This window comes from Canis lupus, chromosome 17 (assembly GCF_003254725.2).
Source record: "Canis lupus dingo isolate Sandy chromosome 17, ASM325472v2, whole genome shotgun sequence".
In the NCBI taxonomy this organism is placed as follows: domain Eukaryota; kingdom Metazoa; phylum Chordata; class Mammalia; order Carnivora; family Canidae; genus Canis; species Canis lupus.
The window spans coordinates 28897629-28911989 of NC_064259.1; the positions used below are offsets into that span (position 1 = coordinate 28897629).

The 14361-nt window shown below is 46.9% G+C and overlaps 1 protein-coding gene across 3 annotated transcripts in view; it reads left to right on the forward strand.

Moving 5' to 3' along the window:
• Nucleotides 1-2753: 2753 nt before the first annotated feature.
• The window catches only part of CRIM1 (cysteine rich transmembrane BMP regulator 1), a 184606-nt gene continuing 172998 nt past the window's right edge, over nt 2754-14361 (forward strand). For 2 of the 3 annotated variants that reach the window (XM_025454192.3, XM_035700380.2), the window contains exon 1: nt 2757-3133. In XM_025454192.3, the coding sequence (XP_025309977.1) occupies nt 2803-3133 (331 nt within the window). In that variant the 5' untranslated portion in view covers nt 2757-2802. Of the gene's footprint in view, nt 3134-14361 lie in introns of all 3 variants that reach the window. The other variant, XM_025454191.3, reaches the window with a different exon arrangement.

Sequence of the window (14361 nt, forward strand, 5' to 3'; positions counted from 1 at the left end):
TCCATCACCTGACCTTGGCTTTTCCCGGTGAGTCCTACAATGTTATCTGCTATATTTTAATAATGTCTTTATACTTGCATTTGAACAGAAATATAGATAACCTCTCTGCAAGAGTGGTAAAGGCCTTTTAACACAGCACAATGATGACAGTTTGTTGGCAAATCCCACAGTGAAGTGCTGGTGCCTTTTTGGAGTACAAGCAACAATCTTGTTTCACGGCGTTGTGTGTTTTATCTTTCTTGAATTCTAATAGAAAATCAAGCATATTTCAAATGTTTTCACCAATACTTACAATTATAGAATCTCAGGGTATAAGGTCTTTTAGAGAGCATCTAATCTGACCTCCTACACTACTACAGGAATTGCCTCTACAAATCTTTGGAAACCAGTCATACCAATATCTCTTTAAACCCTTCTAGAAAATGAGATGCTCATTCCCCCTTTCTACTTTTGAACATCCTATCACCCACTGATAATCAGTAATAGTTAATGAGTCTCTTCGCCTCAGGACAAAGAAAAATGGTTGGAGAAATGCTTAGTTTTCTGATGCCAGTGACTAGGGACTATTGCACTGGTTAACTTTGGCTTTTTGGTTCAGAATTCGAGTGGTTAAATCCAAAATATCTAGGATAAGTATAAATTTGTTCCGAAAACAGAGAATTTCAAAGGCATCTTTGTTTCCTTTCTCTTTACATTGCTGTACTATTAACTTTTGGTTCATTAGTCACGATTTTCAGGATCCACTTGGCTGCCACCTTTCTGCAGCCAGACTATTCTGGATCAGAAGGTTTGCTGCCCATTCCTACCTCACACCTGCCACAGGACCTGATTTTTTTTTTTCCCTTATACAGAGGCAAGTCACTTTTTGTTAATTCGCTAATTTTATTGACCTTGGTACATATCCTGTGAATGGTGGGTCATTACAGAGCCTGTCATTTCGAGAACATTTTCTGACAGCTACAGAAGAGCAACCATCTCCACACAGCGCATTTTGCATCACTTCAGTTACTTCTTTACCAGGTTTATCACAAATAATACTTGCCACATACCTTCTTTATTAATACATTCACAGTAAATAAGCCAACGAGAGAGAGGGAGAGAGAGAGAGAGAGGAAAAAAAACAAACCCACCGCTTCTGTCCAGGAGCTTGGGAAAGAACAGGGCAATGTCAGATGACATTAATGATGCATGAGATACACGGGTCCAATCATGTCAAGACTTGTAGTAATCCAGTGTTTGGCCTTACCCAAGGGGGAGAAATTCAGCTCTGCTACTTTGCATTCACCGCCCCCCCTCCCGTAACATAGCACCTCCGCACACACAGCAGAGCGACCAAACACACAGGATGTGGACAGTTAAAATTCAACTCGAGCTGCAGCAGCAGCCCTCCACCGTCCTGCCCACCCCCTGCGGAATATTTACCTAGACCGTTCAAAGCACTTAATTAATTCACCAGCAGCTTCGCTGGAGGCGTCTCGAGCTTCCCGAGACTCCATTACATAATATCTTTTACAAAGTCTCTCCCCAGCCCGGGTGGAAGATGGATTCTCATCCCCTTGCGGAGCTTTCCGTGCATCGGCTCCCCTTGCGATCCGGAGGGTGCCTCAGCCAAGGCTGCAGCAACCCGCCCCCCCCAACCCGCCCCGCCCCGGGCCCCGAGCTTCGGCGGACCCCGCGGCTCTCCGAACCCAAAGCCCGCGCAGGAGGGGCAGCCGGCTCGCCCTCGGGACGCCCGGGCCGGCCGCGGTGGCCGAGGCGCCTCCCGCCTCCCGCCTCCCGCCTCCCGCCTCCCGCTGCCCGCGGTGCGCGCCCCGAGCCCGAGCCGAGCCGAGCCGAGCCGAGCCGAGCCGAGCCGAGCCGCAGCGCGCCCGCGGAGCCCCGGCCCGGGAGGCGCGCGAAGGCTCGGCCGCGGGGCAGGCTCGGCGCGCCGGGCTCCAGCCGGAGGAGCCGGAGGAGCCGGAGGGGGAGGAGGAAGAGGAGGAGGAGGAGGAGGGGGGGAGGAGGAGGAGGAGGAGGAGGCGTGTGAGGGAGGAAGGGCCGGGCCGCCCGCGAGGGAGGGCGGGGGAGGGGAGGGGAGGGGAGGGGAGGGGGCCGGCCGGCCGGGGGTGGGGGGGTGGGGGGGCAGCCAATGAGCGGCGCGCGGCGCGGGGGGGCGAGGTCTGGGGGATGAGGTAGGATGGGGGAGGGCGCAGCCCGGGCGGCGGAGGCTCGAGCCATAAACAAGCGCCCGGAGGAGCCGCGCAGGAGTGAGGCGAGCGGGGCGCGCGGAGCGGACGCCGCGGACCTTGTGCTGCGCCACCGCGCCCACTCGGCGGCTCGGGAGGCGGGGACCGGCCCGGGGGCTGCGCCGCCGCCACCACCGCCGCGGGGCCGGCCGACGCGGAGGAGGAGAGGGAGGAGGCGCCGCCGGCCGGGGCTGGAGCCCAGCGCAGCCGCCGCCGCCGCCAGAAGTTTGGGTTGAACCGGAGCTGCCGGGAGGAAACTTTTTTTCTTTTTTCCCCTCCCTCCCGGGAGGAGGAGGACGAGGACGAGGACGGGGACGAGGAGGAGGAGGAGGGGAAGCCACCGCTGGCGCCAACGCTAGTGGGCTCGGGTCGGCGCGGCCCGCAGAGGGGGCGGGGGCCTCGCCCCGCGAGGGGAGGCGCGCCCCGGGGGCCCCGAGGGGGGCGGCGAGGACCGCGGGCTGCGGGTGCGGGTGCGGCGGCGGCGGCGGCGGCGGCGGCGCGTGTGCCCCGCGCAGGGGAGGACGCCCGCCCCGCTCCCGGCCCGGCTGCGAGGAGGAGGCGGCGGCGGCGCAGGAGGATGTACTTGGTGGCGGGGGGCAGGGGGCTGGCCGGCTGCGGGCACCTCCCGGTCTCGCTGCTGGGGCTGCTGCTGCTGCTGGCGCGCTCCGGCACCCGGGCGCTGGTCTGCCTGCCCTGCGACGAGTCCAAGTGCGAGGAGCCCAGGAGCTGCCCCGGGAGCATCGTGCAGGGCGTCTGCGGCTGCTGCTACATGTGCGCCCGCCAGAGGAACGAGAGCTGCGGCGGCGCCTACGGGCTCCACGGAGCCTGCGACCGGGGGCTGCGCTGTGTCATCCGCCCCCCGCTCAATGGCGACTCCATCACCGAGTACGAAGTGGGCGTCTGCGAAGGTACGGCCGCCCGCGCGGGCCCCCGCCCACCTGGCTGCGCCCAACAAAGTTTGGCCGAGACTTTCCCGAGGAGAGAGGGCTCCGCGGGAGGAGGGGGCCCCCGCGCCCCCCGCGCCCCCCGGTTCCCGCCCGTCCCCCTCCCTCCCCCCCGTCCCCCTCCCTCCCCCCCCTCGGCGAGGCGGGGGTCGCGTCGCGGGCGGGGGGCGGGCGAGGCAGGGCGGCCGCGCGGAGAGCCGCGCACGTGTGGCGGTTCGGGCCGGGACTGCGGGGAGGGGGCGGGCCCCGCGCGGCGAGGTGGGGGCGCGGCGGGCCCCGGGGGAGTCCGGCCGCTGCCGCCCTCCCGCACTGGCGCAGTGTGCAACCGAGTGCTGCGCACCGTTCTCCAAAGTCCCTCTTCTGCTGGCGAGGAGACGTGTCTTCTGCTCACACTCCCAGTGTTACTCGTATTATTTTTCCCTTGCGCGCTTCCTTCACCCCCTTCCTCCTCCTTCGCATGTAAATCAGTTTCGGCTCCGGAATATGTCAGCGCAGGGGAAGTTACAGACGGTGGTTACTCATTTATTTGCCTATTGAGAACAGCCGAAGGCTTTCTCTTGTGAATGGGGGCGGAGGGGGTGGGGGGTGGGTGTTGCGCCCAGGAGTGAAAAGTTGTTGCTGACTGTTCACGACTGCTCTTCAAGATCAGATACCCGCGTGTTTTCTGTCGTGTGGCCGCTTCCTGCTGTTTATTTGTTTGACAACGAGGGCTGTTCTGCTGTTGGTTTTTTTTTTTTTTTTTTTTTTTTTTCCCACCAGGCGTTGTGCACCTCGGTGCGGAGCCTGACGGAGGGAGAAAGCGGTGAGAGTAGTGAGCCTCCCGTCGTCGGGTGGATCCCTGAGCCCTGCCCGCCTGCCTCGGCCTCCGGGTGCTTGGTCTGGTTTGGGGACAGGAGAGAGAGGCAGGGAGTTCTTTCTCTCTCTGGCTAATAATGGGCAGGACTCGGTGAGCACCAGTTGAAAGCGGGATCCCTGCTTGGGCTGACGTCGGGGTGATGATGCTGTTCTGGGGCATCGTGGTGCAGAGCCGCTGCCTTACTTCTGGAAGAGCAGCGAGGAGGAGGAGGGGGAAGAGGAGGAGGGACAGGCGACCTCTGACCTGATCCCTTCCTCAGGACTCACAGCCGGACCCAGGGCACCAGGGGAGGATTGATTCTGAGGCATCCTCCTGTGTGCGTGTATATGTTTTCCCGTGCGGAGGTAACTGAAAAACTGGTGGCAATCTTAAGGTTACAGTGGGTCTCTTAAGAGACGTCAATTCCGTGATTTTCTTTAAATACACACACATTTATTTATACCTGTAGTTTTTAGAGTTTGGACAGTTCTGGAAAATTAAGGAGGCTTTTCTGGTTTGGAAGCTAGTGGGCGGTAAGGAGTGAAGGCAGCTCTCCTCTGAGGAAAGGGGCCATGCATGCCCTGTTGCACCCTTAGGACATTGGGTTAGAAGAGTTTAGGTGCCTGAAACACAAAAGCCTCTGCCCTGGTGTTAAGTCCCATGTTAAAACATGTGTTATTATTTCTCCCATCAGGAAAAAAAAAATGGCCAGGAGATTAACTTCGATACAATTTTGTGTGTTTGATTTTTGGGAATTCTGAATGAGTTGGACTAAAAGATCCATCTTTGGATCCCACCACTTGGAGTGTATAATTTACTTTAAGCCAGCCTTCCATAAATCTAAAAAGAACAAGCAACGTGAAACGAGGTTAACTGCAGTGGAAACTGCTATGCTCTCAGAAGGACTTTTGGAGGTTTTAACAATTCTAACCCTTGTTTTGTTTCTTCTTGATGGATATCTGGTGAAGGAGATGTGGAGCCCGGGGCACATTCCCAGTAACCCAGTGTTTTGGCACCAATCTTCTGGTATCACAGTATAGAGTTATTTTGGCAATTTGCTGGTGAGCTTTTCATTCCTCTGAAATGATGCGATCCCTTTTAGCTTCCTTTCTTCTGGTAACACCCCATGCACTTGGTATTAGCCTTGAAGATGCTTGGAAGTATTTGTTTCCATGGTTATATCTCAATTAGCAACACTTTTCATTTATCAGGACTGTTTTCAGCTGCCCAAACTAGGTGCTCAGCATTTTTTTAATCTAATTTTTTTTGGAATTCTGAAATCCGTTAAGTTGTATTGTAAATCCATTAAACCAAAGTAAGAGGAACAGTGCTACCTGGCATAATAGCGTTTGGATTTACACAGATACTGTCAGTTGTCTGTAAAATTTCAAGTATTTTCACTTTACTGCGAGATTTATGGAAAACATAGGATAAGTGACCTTTTTTTCCCCGTTTACAGATTAGCGGAGTCTTTAAATGTCAGTTATCAGAAAGGTGCTGTCTTTTTTTTGTTTGCAAGAAATTTCTCAATGGCTAGTTTTTCCCTCAGTTTCCATTTTTATTCAGAAATTCACACACTGAAGCACGATTATCATAACTGACACGAATAGGAATTGATATCTTTTATTCATGTTGAAGTCTCTTTCATTGCAATTTTTGCACTAAAATGACCCCTACTGGTTGTATCTGTTAATGAAAACTGCTTTGAAAACTTATTTAATTGGCTACACTGAGAAATCATATTGCATGTTGTACAAATATCATGACTAATCTACCTGCTTTCGAGGACATAAATACTAGTTACATTGCTCTGTTTGCCAAATTGCAGTAGTTTTTATTTGTGTTCCTCTCCGTTCTGGCTTTGTGGTGGGGGGAAAAGTCATGTATTTTTAACTGTGGTTCACATAATGAGTTAGGTAAGTCAGGAGCAATAATGGACACCTTCCAATCTGTGGCTCACTGTCTTCAGTTTTTAATGCATACCAGCCCATAATAGGTTCTCAATAAATGTGCATTGAGCAAATGGATGAACAACCTTCTCCATGGAATAGTGAAGAAAAAAATATTTTCTGAAAGATTAAATGTGAAGAGTTGTGTCCTGTGAGTCATGTGACATGCACACTACACGTGGTCATCTTTTCACCGTTGTTTAGGTTGTTATCAGCCAAACCGTTCCTTTTTTAAAAAAATGTTTTGGGTTTAAGTGCATTTTAAAAAGTGAGCATAGAGCCAAGCACCTACCTTTTTCTTTTCTTTTCTTTTCTTTTCTTTTCTTTTCTTTTCTTTTCTTTTCTTTTCTTTCTTTTCTTTTCTTTTCTTTTTTCCTGCTCTCTCTCAGTCTAAAAAGTGTTTTCTGGCCCCCAGGAGGGCACAAGTCTCTTTACTATTTCCACTCATTACATGAGTCCTTGTTGCTCTTTCTGACATCCTGAGCAGCCTGTTCCTTGGCTCAGCTGCCTGCCTCCCGGTACATCGCCAGAGAAACAAGTTTGGATTCTGAACTCCTGAGGAAGAAGACTGGATGGTAGATCAAAGACAGAGTTTTGAAAAATTACCAAAGTGTGATGTTCTAGGAAGAATGTTTTGATTGTACAGTAGATGAGATGGGGGTGAAGACCATTTCCCCCTCTTATGTGAATAGTACATCATACTTCTGTTGTGAGGGATAGGGGCAAGGTAGGGGGAGCATAAGCAGCCTTCTCTGCCTGTGGAATAAAAGGGCACATGATGACTTGAGTTTGACAGTTTGTGAGGACAGTGATTTGGAACCTGGCAGACATTATTGAGTGGCTTTGCCCTGAGAACTTTGTTGTATTAGAGCCAGGTGATTGCTGTCATAGATAAGTACCAACTATTTTCCAGTGCATATTTACTCAGTAGCTTCATCTTTATGGAACTTTCTGTGTGTGTGTGTGTGTGTGTGTGTGTGTGTGTTTTATTTACCCTGGGATCTACCAAACTGTCTCCTTCAAAATATAGTCCTTTTATTTCTCCTGGGTATTTTAACTTTTCCTTGCACCTAATATTCATGGGGGCAGTGAGAAGGAAAAGCATACTCTGCTTATGTGGTGAGTGCTTACAGCAAACAGAATGTTGTTTTCTGACACTGTTGCCTTTAGAAGGTTATAATTTCTTTTCACCACCCTGCAAGACACTGTCTGGGAGGGAGATGATGGCTCCCTGGAAAAGAATGTATGGAGGATCTGAGGTCAGGCCGCAGGAGGCCAGAAAATGTACCCGACCATTTGGTTAATGCACAAGCCACACGGATCTCCTCTCATTGCTCTGAAATGTAGGACTTGGAGTCAAGAGTCCATGGATTTTAATTTTACTAATTAAAAAGAGGGGAGGGGCAAAGTTAATACTCCTATATTAGTATTAGAAAACTTGAAACACCCAGGATTTCTTGTTTTTGAGGAATGTGTTTTGCTTTCCATCTCTTCAGTTAGAGCAAGCTCTCAGAGAAAACCAGCAGAGGGCCTATAAAATTACAGAACTAGGGTATGGGAAGATAAACCGACGCGAATAAACAAGGAAATAATTAGTTCCTCCCAGAAGTAAATATTGACAAAATATGGAGAGACTATTCACTGCACATATACAAATGACAGGCCTTGGTGACCTTCCTTTGACTCTCAAGCTTATAGAATCCTCACTTTTTCAGGAATCCAGTCACATAAAACACTTGGCAAAGGGCAAGTGAATTGCATAGTACCAGAAAGGCAAAAATTGCACATCTAGAGATGGATGCTGCCATTAATTCAGGCTTAGCAGTGACCAGGAGAATCCACATGCAATTATGTTGGCAGTGCAGTTGTGAATAGGTTAATTTATGAAGAAAATTGTCTGAAGAATCCTTAAACTGTGGGCATTACATCCAGTGAGGGAAGGTATTTAGTGAAATGGTGTAGGTTTGTGTTCTGCGTGGCTTGATTCGATGTGAAGACTTGGATAAACAAAGGAATGGCTTCGGGATGCTGGGGATAGATAGGCATTGTGAAGTTGGGAGAAATAAGTAGATGATCCATGATCCTAAAAAGATAATGGAGTGGGAGGACCAAAGAATAACAAATGGGAGGAAGGAAAAATATTGAATTCATCTTAGGGCAACTGTGTCATCCTTTGAAGATTAATCCAAAAATGCATTCCAGACATTAATTGTGAAATTCTTGAAAAAATTTGGGTGTGTTTAACATCTTTCAGGCTTAGGACATACTATGCGGGATGGCAGTGCTGCTTTAGCGTGTGAATTCCATCTGATGAGCCATGGTAAGATGGATGGAAGGTCAAGTTTGTTTGGTGAAGCAGGTTCCAATAACAGCGTTCCATATGTGGCACACATAGTATCAGGATTTTGGAGACATCTCAGTATGGCTCAGTTATTCGAAGAAAAAACTGGACTAACCAAGCACACATGAGTAACAAACTAAAAGCCTTACTTCTCAGAGGTTGAATTCTCCAAATCTGAGTTTTCAGATCTGACTTGTGTTTACAGAGAAATCACTCACTCACTCATTGATTTCCTACTCTGTACAAGGCCTTCTGCTGAGAGGCTGGGGGCAGCTGGGGAGCTTAGGGACCTCTCAGATGTTCCCTACCCTCTGCACTCTTCTCATCTCTAGAAAGAGTAAGGTAGCAGAACCTTAAAAAGTCAACGTTTTAGGGACGCCTCAGTGGCTTAGTGGTTGAGTGTCTGCCTTTGGCTCAGGTCATGATCCCAGGGTCCTGGGATTGAGTCTCACATCAGGCTCCCTGCAGGGAGCCTGCTCTCCTTCTGCCTGTCTCTGCTTCTCTGTGTGTGTGTCTCACGCATAAATAAATAAATCTTTAAAAAAAGTCTACGTAATAATGCAAGTTCAAGCCAAGTAGAAATGATTTTGCAAGTGTGTGTATATAATTAGTTGGTGAGTGAAATAGGTGGTTAAAATTTGTCCCAGGAATCACAGGATCTGAAATGATCTTTTCAGGCTCTGGTGGCAAAGGTGAAAAGAATTTGAATTCGAACTAGGTTTTAAAGTATGAATAGGAGTTTTTGGGGTTTTTGTTTTTGTTTTTGTTTTTGTTTTTTTGCTAGGGGATGGGCTCCTGCTCATTTTTCATTCTTCTTAGGGCCTGTGTAGCATATATCAGAGTGTTTCCCAACATCTAAGAATGAGGCTGCATTCTTAATGCTTTACTAGTTGTGGTTCAAAATGGCAAGGTTCCTTTCCAGAGTGATTTTCTCCTTGTTCTAGCTTGTTCCACTAGACAGATGAGCGTGGGCAGTGAGCTGAGAGGTGTCCCTTTATATCAAGCATCTTCCAATCTCACCCACTCTCTGCTGCTTGTCCTGGCCAGTTAGCCTGGTCAAATTACGAAAAACCTCTGTGTGTAACAAGACCTCTTAGGTCTTCTGGTCAGAGGAGTGGTTGAATATACTTAAATTTAAAAAAGCTCTCAAAGTAAACACCTCTAAGTGTTCATTTTGGGCCCTCATGGAAAAAAAAATGTTAAAGGATCCTTTTTTCCTTTTACAAAATGAACAGATTTTAATCCCGTACCTCCCTTCCCCAACCCCAGTTAATTCCCCATGCAAAAGATTTGTATCTTGATAAAAGTATGTCATGGTTAGAAACTTGGTTTCTGAGGTCAAATCTGTGCATCTCTGTTTTCTACCGGTGTGGTGGGGTTAATAATAGGGTTGCTGTAAGGACTCAGTGAATGAATTGTAATGAAGCCCTGAAAGAGTGACTAGCAGGTGGTAAACGCTTATTAACAATGAAGGTACTAATCAGTAGAAGTAAAACAATTTGATATGGGTGCATTCTCTTGTTCTGCTTATTCTTCATCTCCTGAAGTAATAATCGTCAGTAGTTAAGGAGTCTGGGCTCTTAGAGAAGGAGCAAATGATCAGGGTCAGGTCCCCTCCTCTCTCCTCCTACCCCAACACCGTAAGTGCATTGAATCAATTCAGTCCAGGGCATGATCCTGGAGTCCCGGGATCGAGTCCCACATCGGGCTCCCTGCATTGAGCCTGCTTCTCCCTCAGCCTGTGTCTCTCAAGAATGAATAAATAAAATCTTAAAAAAAAAAGAGGGGGGGGGCCTCTAAAGCTGCTTGCTGCCTTTTTCATGCCCATTTGTTAAACTTTGTCCAAATTGTATATTTTGGGTAAAAATAAGGAGGAACCTGACATTTTTTGCACTAAGTTGTAGGAGTTATAAATGTAACCATTTATTTGTGGGCTGATGTTTCATGTGGGGAAGGGGAGGGCACCTAACCTCACTGTAATCAAGACTGTACATTTTTGGGGCTCCTTGGTGGCTCAGTCAGTTGAGTGTCTGCCTTTGGCTCAGGTTCTGAGATCAAGCCCTGTGTCGGGCTCCCTGCTTGGTGGGTAGTCTGCTTCTCCTTCTGCTCTTCCCCCCCTGCTCTTTCTCTGTCTCTCAAATAAATAGGTTTTTTTTTTTTTTTTTTTTTTTAAAGACTACATTTTCCTTCACAGTATATTGTGGAGGAAGAGTTTGCCCCTGGCTCCTGGAGTGTTTATGCTGCTGGTCACCACAGGATTTGACCCAACTTGAGCTAAGGATGCAGCTTGTGTAGCTGCAGCTCACCTGCTTTGGGGACTCCCAGTCCACCTGCTGCTGCAGTCAGAACAAACTACACAGAACTAGAGGTCAGACGTTTAACCTGTCCTCTCCTGCCTACCTGTTGCCCTGACATCCTTCCACCTACTAGGTACTGAGCAGCTGCGATGGGTCTGGTCTGTGGGCTACACTATAGGGATGCCATCTTTCTAAGCCTCAGTTTCCCTATCTGCAAATAGCAGTAGGTAGCGTGTGTGTGTGTGTGTGTGTGTGTGTGTGTGGTGAGGATTGAGTGAGACAAAATGTGCTTCTGAAAATTTAACGTGTATACAAATCACCTGGCAATCTCATTCAGCATGGAGGTCCTGATTCAAGAGGTCTGAGATGGTGCATTTCTAATAAACTCCCTGGTGGTGCCAAAGCTTCTGACCCTGGGGCATGCTTTAAGGAGCTAGTTCATGTAAAGTAAAGCATCTGGAACAGAGCATGGCATATGAGACCTGATAATGTTACCTGCTATTATGGTTATTTTTCAGCCAAAAAAATCAGATAGGGACCCTGCTTTCATAGATGCCATAGTCTAATGGCAGATAGCTGAGACAGTTGTATCTAAGATAGTTACAGCTGTTAAGCCCTGAGATAAGGAAGTGCTGAGCATCTCAAGAGCCATTAAGAGGGACCCTAACTTTTAACTACCAGGAAGGATTTAGTGGGGGGCAGGAGGCGGGACCAACAAAGTCTGAGGGTATGCTCTCTTCCTTCCTGCTCCTCTGTGCAGGATGTTTTAGGAAAAAGAAAAAAAGGTCTTAATACTAGACAACCTTGTGTTCAAATCTCTGCTCTTATTTTTTAACTGAACAACCAACTTGCCTCATTGTTTTGGGCTTTAGTTTCCTCAGCTGTAAAAATGGAATACTGATAGCTTTCTGTGAAATAGACATTATAGTGAGGATTGGAGAGAATGCATATAAATATGTATACATATGTATATATAGCCATACACATATGTAATTGCATAGATAATGTGTGTGTTGGTGTGTGTAGTGTAAATCCTGGTATTTGGTACACTACAGGATTTTAATAAAATGTTAAGTCTAATATTCATTCTATTTCCCTTTTTTATTTTCTTCTTTGTTAGCTTTATGTATAAGTTTAAAAAAAAAAAACCACTTTGTGACACACAGCTCCTTCACATTCACATCCAGTACTGCTGTAATTCTCAGCCTCTTTGCTGTTTCAGCAGAATGTGGACATTTGCTTGATTTTGTGGTTTGAATTCTAGTACCAAAGAGCTATTTCAAACTAATACTTTTTAAAAGGTGACCTGTCTTGATATTGATGGCCTATGGTTTAATGGAAGCGGATTAAATTTCCTTTTCTTGTTAAAAGTTTTCTTTGGGTTTCTGGGCATCACTGGAGATACGGGAGACCCCAGGAGCATCACCAGGGCCAGGCTGGGATCACTGTACTTATGGAAGGAAGGAAGCAGTGGCAGTCCCACCTTGGCTCAAGGGCCAGGACAGGTTAGGAATGTGCAGGAGGTGGTGTGCAGCACAGAGGATACCTGCATTGCTTTTCTTGAACCCATGCATTCCAGCCATCCTTCATGTGGACTTATACTGTGGCTTTCCCGTGGACTTGCTTTGTGGTTTCCCTGTAGTATCTTTGTGCTACTGTGGAAGGCTGAGAAACAACACCTAAAATTAAAATACTTGAAGTTCTTGTCTCTTTAGTTCCTAGTGTAGGTGTGGCCTCCGCTTTAGGAAGACAGAACTACTGCACTGTCTTCATATCTGCTAATGAGTATCATTTTTATCCAGTAAATATGGGCTGAGGACTCACAAGGCAAATGCTTTATACTGCCTCTTATGGAACAAGAAGAAAGAATTTGATGAAGATACAATCCTTGCAATCGATAGTTTACAACTCTTTTTTATTTTCATCTTGACAACCAAACCTTATTATCACACGGTAGAAATTGAATTTTCTTCCAGAAACTCTTTTAGTACCTATCATTGTAGTGCCTCTATCTTTCATCAAAAGTGCTGGTATTCAAACTTGTAACCTACAAGCAAGGTAAGATAAACTTTGAAATTTCAGGGTTTTGTTTAAGGATATGCTTGTTAGATCCAAAAATAACACCCTAATTTGAAATCGCCTGGGAACATTTGTCTTATGAACATTTAAGAATGAAAATTAAGTGTTAATTATATTTGAAGGTGTTATTTTACATTTCAAGTTCCTGAGAAGATCACTTGAAGAGTCTGCTCTTTGGAAATTTTAGGAGAGTCCTTAGTCCTTAATAACCAGCCACTCTAGCTATAGCGAGGTTAAAAAAAAAAAAAAATAGATATAGGCTGTAACTAGAGACTGTGCTTGTCTTATTTAGCATTTCAAAACAAAAACCATAAACATCTCAGATTCAAAACAGAAAGGAATTTCTGGCAGGGCAGAATGAAACCTGAGCCTGCAAAGTCCTAGGTCTACAAGAGGTAACTTATTTAGCTTCTTATCCAAAGGCCACAAGCAAAATGGTACACAGCTGTGATAAAACAAAAGGCATCTCAGAATTGGAGAGTTGTGATACTTCTTTTTTAAGACTCCAAAAGACCTGCCAAAACAAGGTAAAGCTAACTTCAGGAAGTTTGACCCAAGCTAGACTTTCCATATTAAGAATTAGTTGGACTACTTCAGACCTATAACACGTGGGGAACTGTACACATGGGATGTATGTGCTCAGTTCCCTCACTGTGTATTGATAAATCCACACAGATGGAACGTTCCATCATCTGGTCAAATGTAGATCTGGAAAACCTTTACATGGTTTCCCCTTTCCCTCACTTTGCATAGTTGGCAGCTTTGCTTTTTTGAAGATGCAGACATTTCCTTCTGCATAAGGAAAAAGGGACCAATAGATAGTTCTGTCCCTGAAAACCAAAGTATGAAGATTTTTAAATGGTATAAGGAAGACTGTTTTTCAGAACTACTGAGTTCTTCTATTTCAGACAGATTTTAGGAAAATTTATTACAACAGACTATGACATAAAAATGAAAGGCAAAATAAATTTCCATGTTTTCATCAAAAGAATGAATAGGTTCATATATATATACCAGTTTGTTGCAGGAAGGATTTAAGATAACCACACACCATTCTTGCATGTGAGACTACACCGTGATGCAGGAGCCCGAGTAGCCATACTTCAGTTCTGCTTTCATCCCTTAGTAGCTCAGTAACTCCGATAAAACCTTCTCCACCTCCCTTGACTTTGCCTTATTTGTCTAAAGAGAATTAAATAGTTGCCTACCTGAAGGCAGAGGAACTGAACCGATGATATCTTAAGGCCCCTGTGGTCCTAAGATCTAGGACCTAAGATCTAGGTTTTTACAACCTACGTGTGTGGCACAGGAGTCAAATATTACCCTGTGTTTGCAGAGCCAGGGAAGGGAAGAGTGGTCGTGTCTACAGGACTCTTTGCTGAGTGCTGTAGTTGGAAGGGCATGGAGGAAAAGAGCAAGTGTTCTCACATAGTTTGGTTTATGGTGAGGCGGTAGAGAGGGCAAAACACAGATACTGCGAAGTATTGACGTCTTTAAATGCTGGCAGTCTTTAAGCCCTGGTGACTGTTGGCCCAGCCTGGATTTGGGATAGAATTTAAGCCTCTCTTTTCATGAATGTGCTGTTCTTCACTCTTTCTCCATTTCCCTCCTTTGCTTCATTGATCACAATGACTGTGAGGTAGGTAGGTGACAGAGACCGCAAGGGGAGAAGCCTGAGCAAAGACAGGCCA